Genomic DNA, 10,413 nt, shown 5'->3' on the forward strand with positions numbered 1-10,413 from the left:
TTAAATTACATTAAAAGAGCTCCTCTATTAACTGTCATCAGATGTAACTGTATGGAAATTACTTTACGTAAAACAAAGAAAACCTTAAACACTTAAACAACAAATGTTGAGGCAGGAAAACTTACTTTTAGATCATTGTTAGCTCTGCATTAAAACAAGAAAATGCACTATAAAATGAATACTGGGATACCGCAAGAGAAAAAATTAAAAACTTGTTTCATATTGGTCTGATATCCATGAATATTTCAAACTGATTCTCTTATAAAAATAACAATAATAATGAAAAAAGGGTTTTGTAAAAGATTAAAAGAGAAAAGCTCTGCTCGAGCAAATTTGGCTGATGATGGACACATTATTCAAAGAAATTCCAATTGGGTTTGAGTCCATATCATCTTAGAGTTGAAAGCATTAATAAAAATCTCCAAAACAATTAATGTTTTCCAAATAAATTTAAAATGAACTCTAAGGATCCTCGTGAATGCAGGAAAATTAACCTGCTCTGATTTGGCTTTTCTGCGCAGAACTACTGACGTGACTTTGACAAAGTTTCTGACTCTGACCTGACGACAGACGACTGCTGGACTGATATTGAATGAACTTCTTGCAGGTTCTTATCCAGGATTGCTTTCACAGAAGGCTGATTGCTGGTTTATAATGCTGCTAATTCACAGTTACACACATTTATTTTCCTGAAAAGCAGGTCTGATAATCTGTTTACAGGAGGAGGAGACATCTACTCTAAATATCTTTTGTAAAATATGTGTATGTGCATTTTACATTCAAACCTGACTTTGACCCATATGACATTTTGGGATAGAACTTTTACAGGTGGAGATGATTATCACCTTGTACACATGTGCTTATACTGATGAGGATTGTCTTCACAGGGGGATGCCGGAACAGGCAACTCCAGGATTCAAGCATACAGGAATTTTGATGTTTTGTGTACAATTTTACTCTTATCTGGAATACTGTAACATATTAACAAAAATGGAAAATATATCAGTTTTTTGGTAAATTGACTATTTCACCATGCACCCCTGGTTCTGCAGGTATTGTGCGCGCTACTGATGGAAAACCCTGCCTTCCTTGTCATTTCTTCCCCTGGTTTGCTAGGTTGTCACATGGGGTGGACCATGTGCCAAAAGGGGGGGGTGGTATTCTCAATAACATCTCTGATTCCTTTTGAACAGAAAGTTCTTTCACAGGTGTGGTTAAGGAAGGCCTGCCATGCCAGCATCAGATCTGCTCCACTCCTTGGTTCCGGGAGACTGGGTCTTGGTTCCGGGAGACGAGAAGAAAGCACTGGCGTTTTGAAAGGTGGCTGGGTCCATTCCAGGTCCTGTTGGTCGCTCACACAGCCGTGAAGGTCGCTGAAAGGTCCACGTGGATCCACGTATCCCACTGCAGGAGGTTCCAAGGTACACCAACCCCAGCTTCAGCTGACCTCTCAACCACAGGGCAGAATAATCCCTGAGGTCAGTCCCGTGTGAGGTAGTTTACCCTCCACGTGGCAACATTAAGTGCCCAGGCTGTCGTGAGGGGATGGTCGTGTGTCATCTTCTTCATCCTTGTTACCCTTCTCCTCTGGTACCTGGATCCAACCGGTCCTCGTCCAACACAACGCGCCCCAGCTTCGTCCCAACCCGCCAGAAGACTGCAGGGGACAGAAGCACCCTCCTTGAGGAGGCACCGCCGAGAAGACCACACCCTTCAGCATCATGACCACACTGATAATCTTTGGTGGCAAGTTGCTAATATGTCTGCTCATAAATTGACAAATGACAGTTGTTACGTTTGTGGAGTGGTGCCGCATGCCACACCTACTCAATCAGTTCTTATTCCATATCCAGTCCCTTTGAATACCACTTTGTGGACTCTGATCATGGGTAATAGATTACATCCTAGGAATTTTAGGTTTGAAAATAATGTCCCTGCAACACAGGATGGCTCTAGATTTTTATTAGCTATACAAGGCGGCACTTGTGCCCTGATTGGACATCAGTGTTGCATCTTTGTCCCTGATACATCTGTTAACTTGTCTGTGATCCATGATGCCCTTACTGATTTCTGGGACACTCTGCATTACCACAATAATGCTACTTTGCCCTCTAAGGGGTGGAATTTTTGGGATTGGCTTACTAGTGGTTCCTGGGTTATTATTTTGATTAGAGTTGCTACTCTACTGGTTGTATTCCTACTTTGTGTTTTGGTTGTATTTTGCTGTGTTCTTCTTCTGATCAAATATATGCTAAATAGAACGTTCAGTTTCCATGTTTGTCATTATGCTCCAGCGGATATCTCTTTATACTATGATGCTAGTGGTTTAGAGTCCTTTGAGTAAATTTTCTCTTTATGTTTGATTAACATGTTGCATTTTAATCAAAGGGGGGGATTGTAATGGTAAATTTTATACACATGCACTTTGTATTGTTACAAAACCTTGTCTTGTGTTTTACTGAGGAAGGAGGATTACTTGTACCCAGATAAGAATTGAGTGAGCTTCATTTACCTCCCCTTCCAATCTTCTTGTAACATTCCTTTGAAACAGAGTACTAATGATTTGTCTTGATGTGATCAGCTCATGCTAGTTTATATAAACCAAACCCAAATGTATCTGTTCAGACTCATGCAGCCAAAACTTCTTGACTGTGGGACTCTCATTGCTGATCAGCTCATATTAAAATACTTTGTTTGATTCTCACTTAGTGTGTGATCTTTGATAAATAAAATTCCACAACACTAATGACTGATGAAGTGAGAAAAACTCCTGATCTACTCTGACTGATAAAGTTCATGAACACATTAACTCACCGAAACTTCCTGCAGTTCCTCACAGCTGGGATCAGTCTCCGTCGTCCTTCATCTGTAGTCTTGTACTTCATCAGGTCCAACTCATCCAGAACCTCCTCTGACATCTGCAGCATGTAGGCCAGAGCTATACATTGGACCTGAGTGAGTCTCTTCTCTGATTCTTTCTCTGACTTTAATAACTCTTGAATCTCCTGATAAACTGAGAGGTCGTTGATCTCCATCAGACAGTGGAAGATGTTGATGCTTCTGTCAGGACTGATGTTAACAGTGCTCATCTTCTTAAGTTTATCTATGGCTCTCTGGATGGTTTCTGGACTGTTCTCTGTCTGACCCAACAGGCCTGCCAAGAGTCTCTGGTTGGACTGCAGAGAGAGGCCATGAAGGAAGCGAGTGAACAGGTCCAGGTGGCCATTTTTACTTTTAAAGGATGTTTTCATGACACTGTTCAGGAAATTCTCTGGAGATAAGTTACTGCGTTTTCTACCCAGGAGGATCTTCAGCACCTCTGTGTTCTTGTTGATGTAACTGTGCATCATGTAGACTGCAGCCAGAAACTCCTGAACACTCAGATGAACGAAGCAGTAAACTGGTTTCTGGAAGATCACACACTCTCTTCTGAAGATCTCAGTACAAACTCCTGAGAACACCGAGGCCTCTGTGACATCCAGACCACACTGCTCCAGGTCTTCTTGGTAGAACATGATGTTTCCTTTCTCCAGATGTTCAAACGCCAGCCTCCCCAGCTTCAGAAGAACTTCTCTGTCAGCCTCCATCAGCTCCTGTGGACTCGTCTCATGTCCCTCATGGTACTTGTTCTTTTTCCTCTTTGTCTGGACCATCAGGAAGTGTGAGTATAAGTCCGTCATGGTCTTGGGCAGCTCTCCTCTCTGCTCTGTGGTCAACATGTGCTCCAGAACTGTAGCAGTGATCCAGCAGAAGACTGGGATTCCACACATGATGTGGAGGCTCCTGGATGTCTTCATGTGTGAGATGATTCTGCTGGACATCTCTTCATCACTGAATCTCCTCTTGAAGTACTCCTCCTTCTGGACAGCAGTGAAGCCTCGTACTTCTGTTAACCTGTCAACACATGTAGGAGGGATCTGATTGGCTGCTGCAGGTCTGGAAGTGATCCAGATGAGAGCCGAGGGCAGCAGATTCCCCTTGATGAGGTTTGTCAGCAGCACGTTGACTGAAGACTTCTGTGTGACATCAGAAACAACCTCAGTGTTGTTGAAGTCCAGAGAAAGTCTGCTTTCATCCAGACCATCAAAGATGAAGAGAAGTTTCCAGACAGCCATCTGCTCTGCTGGGATCTTCTGTAATGTTGGATGGAAAACATGGAGCAGCTGAAGAAGACTGTACTGATCATCTCTGATCAAGTTCAGCTCCCTGAATGAAAGCAGAACCACCACACTGACATCTTGGTTCTCCAAGCCCTCTGCCCAGTCCAGAGTGAACTTCTGCACTGAGAAGGTTTTTCCAACACCAGCGACGCCGTTGGTCAGAACCACTCTGATTGGTCCATGTTGGTCTGGTAAGGCTTTAAAGATGTCGTGGCACCTGATTGGAGTGTCATGGAGGGTGTTGATCTTGGAAGCGGTCTCCAGCTGCCTCACCTCATGTTGGGTATTAACCTCTTCACTCTGTCCCTCTGTGATGAAGAGCTCAGTGTAGATCCTGTTGAGGAGGGTTCTACTTCCTGTTCCATCAGTTCCTTCAGTCACATGTTCACATCTCCTCCTCAGACTGATTTTATGTTCATCTAAAACCTCCTGCAGACCAACATCTGCTGGAAACAAGAACATAGAGACAAAAAGAAAAGAAATCAGATTAATTACAATTTTTTTCTTTTCCCAGTAGATTTTTTCCTTCAGCCTCACAGTGAAGCCGTCAGTAAACAGCGAAACAAGTAAAAACAGCTTAGAAACTAAAGTCAAACCAGAGATTCAGTTAGAAGTTCCAAACGTCCTGAGAGCTGAACACAGACAGACTCTTAAAATCATGTTGGAGCCTTTTGGTTGTTTGTTTAAGCTTCCAGCAGAGTTTCTATCATTTCAATCAGGATCAATATAATTACGTGTTGCTGACCTGAGGTCAGCTTATGTTTTGTCTCTAATTTTTAACCATTTTGAACCAACATTAATCTAAATGTGATGCTGTTTCTCTGTCCATGATGAGCTGGATCAGCTGAGACAGAAACCTGCAGCAGGTCATCCATCAGAACCACACAGTGTCTTTATTTCTTCCTCCTCAGCCACACATCCTGAATACAGCTGTCCCTGTTATCTGTAGAAACATGCTGGTACCAAGTTTATATGAAATAAACACAGCTGCACAGCTCAGTTTCAGTTTGTTTTAAACTGCACTAACACAGAAATAATGCTGCAGTAAAATACTGAGGTAGAAAACAGCTGATTCACCTGGAAAACTGAGACAGCTGGTGGTAAAACACTGACCTCTGCTGGACAAACAGGATACAGACTGCTGCTGTCTGATGACAACGTCTGGTTTTATTACAAGTTTATCCACTGAACCGTCCACTGCTTGAACATTGGAGGCCAACATCACATCAGCTCCATCTACTCTGATTAAACTCCTCAAACTCAGAAACTTTGTGAAGTTACCAGCTGATGTAGCCACAGTCATCAGAACCTGAGCCACGTTAAAGCAACACTACTGAACTTTGGCCGATTTTCTTACTTTGGCGCCTCCTAACAACGGCTAGTTCAGCATCATTCTTGCATCCTGTCTCTTCTCAGAGATCTCTCCAGAGAGTAGGTCAGTCTGATGTTAACTCTTGTTGTATCTCCTGGTCTGTCACTTTTTCTCTTCTTTTCCTCTCTTTCTCCTATAATGTCTTCTTGTATTTTTTCGCTGAATCATGCTGATGGGTGTCCAAAACAGCCAATGTGTTTATATCCAGGTGCATGTGTGTGACACTGCATCGTAAAGCAAAATGTTACATAAAGTTGTTACATAAAGCTAGGGGAATAAAAAGGTTGGAAAGTTATGTAATCAGTTCAGGGGGTCTTTGGAGGATGAAGGCTGATTCTAGCTGCTCTGATTGGCCCTGAAAGCTGATTGGTTCATGAACACAGAGACAGCTGGAGGCATCAGAAACCATCAAATATGGAAGATAAATGTATGAACTTGGATTTTTCTTCAAGAGAGAACACAGGACACGTCTTCCAGAAAAATTCTACCAGATTTTACTGAGATGATCTTTATAACGATCTGAAATGTTTAACAACACGTCTGAGTTAAAACAAGATCTAAACAGAAATTTCTGACCTGCTACAGTTCTGCTCTGACCAGCTGTCTGCAGTCCAGTTCTGGTTCTGGGTCCTTTCCCACACTGGGGACAGGAGGATCCTCCTGATGAAGCAGACTGGTCCCAGTATGAGCTGATGCAGCGTCTGCAGAACCAGTGTCCACAGCTGGTAGAGACTGGATCCTTCAGGACGTCCTGACACAAAGGACAGCAGGACAGCTGCTCTTCCTCACAGACACCACTCCTCTTCCTCCTGTGAAAACATTTCTTCATCATTAAAATGTTTTTCTGACTGTTGTTGAAAATATCAGGAAGTGTCGACCCTGTCCAGAAGCTGTGACTTATCAGAGGACAGTAAAAGATTTTCTAGGTTTCTGTTTGGATCCAGCATTCATTCTGTGACGAAACTGATGGTTCTTTGATTTTAGCTGCTTCAGAAACACAAACATCTTTTTTTCCTCTGACTGATTAAAGACCAGTTCATCTGCCTGCAAGTTGATGTTAATGATTAAGCTTAAAATACCACAGATCCGCTGGCTTATTTATAAAAGATTAGGTATGTTACGTTGACCATTTATGGCATAATGTGGGTGAGTGGAGGAAGGTTGGAATCAATTTCCACCTGCACCTCCTAAACTGCTCATTCTCTGAGAAAATGATCAGAATAAAAGATGGTGGTGTGTGGACAGAGAGTCTCTTCTGTGGAGTTGTGTGTCCACCCAAGATCTTCAGGAAGGAGGATTCTTTCTACAGAAATGTATAACTATTGTTTTTCCTCTTGCTTCCTCAGAGTCTCTCTCGACTTCAGACGAGTCGAGACGACCACTCTCATTACTTGCAAATAATTCTGTATTCAATACTTCTCCTGTAATAAACTTTTTATACTTTTACTTATTCCAGACTCTTGGTAATTTTTCTACAACAATTGGTGTTGTCGGGCAGGATTTTGTGAGAGACCAGGGGGACCCAACGACGGTGTCTGACCGACCTGAACCTGATTTTCAGGCTTTGCTTTTGAAAGGGGGACCCTCGTTTGGTTCTCTGGAAGTCACAGCCGAAATCAATGAACTCTGAATATAGTCTGAAATAAGTCTGGTGAGTTAAAAGTACTTTGTTTAATTAAGTTGTGAAGCTGGTTTGGAGACAGAGGGGTCTGTTTGGGCGGGTTACAGGCCTGCAGCTGGTTAAATCCTCTGGTCAGCAGAGGTCCCCTGGTGGAAAAGGCCACTGGACAAGAGTGGCCGAGTAAACTTATTACTCGGAGTCCGTGAAGACGTTCACGACTATAAGAGGATCCCTCCCATTTTTTGGTAAAAATGGGCAACGTGACTCTGTCACAGGAGAATTATTTGATTTTATAAGTAATTTTATTTTATGAGTAACAAATATGGTAAGAATTCAATAGAATTTTGTTCTGAATAGATCTCAGTAGGTGTGTTCATGCTGAAGGAACTCTGAGTCCGAAGGGTAAAAGAAAAACAAAAAAAAGGGTATAAGACGGCTTAAAATTAAATAATGATAATAATAATAATAATAATAATAATAAGAGGAAGCTGAACTGAGATCTAAAAATACCATAAAGGTTTCTGACGGGACAAACATAGAGAAGCACTGAGCCTGTAGCAGACAATGACCGCAGGCAGAAAAAAAAAAAAAAAGGAAAAAACCTACTAAATAGCCCGATGGTTTTGTTTTAAGTACATTATCCATGTTCAGTCATTTATTTAAATTCATGGCGTTGATAAGTCTGCTCTACACGAGAGGCGTGTACAGAGAACTGACTTTGAGAACATTTTTTTTTCTTCCATTTCTCATCCTTCATGAGAATAATTCTGTATTCAATACTTCTCCTGTAATAAACTTTTTTATACATTTACTCATTCCAGACTCTTGGTAATTTTTCTACAATAGCCTTCCCTGCAGCCTCTCGTTTATTTGTGATTCCACTACTCTGACACCAAAATAAAATGTTTTGCGAGCCTCCACCTCACCAACAAACACCTCAACTTCAGTCTCTGTGAAATTGTGTTTTCTTGTCTTCTTGGTGGACAAGATGAAGCTTAAAACACCACAGATCAGCTGGCTTATTTATATACATGAGGTGTTAACATGCAAGATTTTGTACTGATGTTTTATATTTTTGCTAATGTTATTTGCTGATGTCTATATATGTATATATATATATATATATATATATATATATATATATATATATATATATACACACTGCTCACAAAAATTAAAGGAGCACTTTAAAGAAACACATTAGATACATCAGATCTCAATATGAAGTTGGATATCTATACAAATAACGACAGGGCAATGTCTTAGGAACAAAAGGATGCCAAGTCTTTTAATGGAAATAAAAGTTTTCAGCCTACAGAGGGCTCAATTGTGTAGACACCCTAAAATCAGAGTGAAATGAAGATGTGGCAGGCTAGTCCATTTTTTCAAAAACTTAATTTCTGCAACTCAAAATGCTTTTCAGTATCTTGTGTGGCCCCCACGAGCTTGTATGCATGCTTGACAACGTCGCGGCATGCTCCTAATGAGACGACGGATGGTGTCTTGTGGCATTTCCTCCCAGATCTGTGTGAGGGCATCCCTGAGCTGTTGTACAGTCTGAGGAGCAACTTGGCGGCGCCTAATGGATCGAAACATAATGTCCCACACATGTTCTATTGGGTTTAAGTCAGGGGATCGTGAAGGCCATTCAATTGTTTCAATTCCTTCATCCTCCAGGTACTGCCTGCATACTCTTGCCACATGAGGCCGGGCATTGTCGTGCATTAGGAGGAAACCAGGACCTACTGCACCAGCGTAGGGTCTGACAATGGGTTGAAGGATTTCATCTCGATACCTTATGGCAGTCAGAGAACCATTTCCTAGGCAGTAGAGGTCTGTGCGTCCCTCCATGGATATGCCTCCCCAGACTATCACTGACCCACTACCAAACCTGTCATGTTGAACGACGTTGCAGGCAGCATAACGTTCTCCTTGTCTTCTCCAGACTCTTTCACGTCTATCACAGGTGCTCAGGGTGAACCTGCTCTCGTCTGTGAAAAGTACAGGGCGCCAGTGGCGGACTTGCCAATTCTGGTGTTCTTCAGCAAATGCCAGTCGAGCTCCACGGTGCTGGGCAGTGAGCACAGGGCCCACTACAGGACGTCGGGCCCTCAGGCCACCTTCATGAAGTCTGTTCCTGATTGTTTGGGTAGAGACATTCACACCAGTGGCCCTCTGGAGGTCATTCTGTAGGGCACGAGCAGTGCTCAGCCTGTTCCGCCTTGCACAAAGGAGCAGGTATCGGTCTTGCTGATGGCTTGAGGACCTTCTACGGCCCTGTGCAGCTCTCCAAGAATAACCACCAGTCTCCTGAAATCTCCCCCATGTTCTGAAGATTGTGCTGGGAGACACATTAAACCTTCTTGCTGCAGCAATATATATATATACACATATACATATATATATATATATATATACATACACACACACATATATATATATATATATATATATATATATATATATATATATATAGTTTGATTTCATGTGAAGATCTTTGGTTGTTTTTAAATGTGATGTATAAATAAACATGATCTTGACTGTGAACCTGGACTGAACCTTGTTAACAGGACTTTTCACTGGTTTACACAGAAATGTTGAGTTCAAGGATCAGCAGTTCTAGAGACTTCAGGGAGATCAGCAAACATCCTGAAACCTCTGTTTCACTTCTCTTACCGTGAGTCTGAAGGTCCAGGTCCATCACTGAATTCTGGAGGTTTCTCTTTGGACGAGTCACTCTTCATAGACAAACAGTCCAGTTCTGGAGTCTCTGTTCTCCATCTGTAGTTCTGACCTCTGCAAACACAAACATGTTGTCATTCATATCACATCAATCAGTGAGAAATTCTCTGATGAAAACCACTAAAGAAGCTCTGAACACACAAACTGCTGCAGAGAATCAGAAGCTTTCATGTTTGGATCAGTCCTCTTAGACCAGATTCCAGCTTTTCTAGCTGACTGACACCAGAGGACACGTTTCCTCTGCAGGAATTTTCCACACAGACCAGGAATTGTGGGAATTTAGCTGGTGGATTGACGGCACTCACATTGATAAAGCGCTCCAAGAGTGAAAGAATTTGACTTTGTAAACCATAAAAATGTACAGCATAAATCAATGTACAAGTAATTTGTTACTCAAACATGGTTCTGACACATTTCATGGTGTCCTGGGTCAACATGACTCATTCATCCTGACGTACAGCAGTGTAGAGGACAGACTGCAGCAGGCGCTGCGTGTGATGGCTGGTTCCTTGCTGAGT

At 42.1% G+C, this 10,413-nt stretch overlaps 1 protein-coding gene across 1 annotated transcript in view; it reads right to left on the reverse strand.

The window, feature by feature from the left end:
* The window catches only part of LOC121628724 (NACHT, LRR and PYD domains-containing protein 12-like), a 2,607,341-nt gene that overhangs the window by 618,418 nt on the left and 1,978,510 nt on the right, over nt 1–10,413 (reverse strand). The window contains exon 9 of the mRNA XM_041967976.1: nt 9,830–9,949. Within this exon, the coding sequence (XP_041823910.1) occupies nt 9,830–9,949 (120 nt within the window). The remainder of the gene's footprint in view (nt 1–9,829; nt 9,950–10,413) is intronic.

Source organism: Melanotaenia boesemani, chromosome 18 (genome assembly GCF_017639745.1).
Source record: "Melanotaenia boesemani isolate fMelBoe1 chromosome 18, fMelBoe1.pri, whole genome shotgun sequence".
Classification (NCBI taxonomy): Eukaryota; Metazoa; Chordata; class Actinopteri; order Atheriniformes; family Melanotaeniidae; genus Melanotaenia; species Melanotaenia boesemani.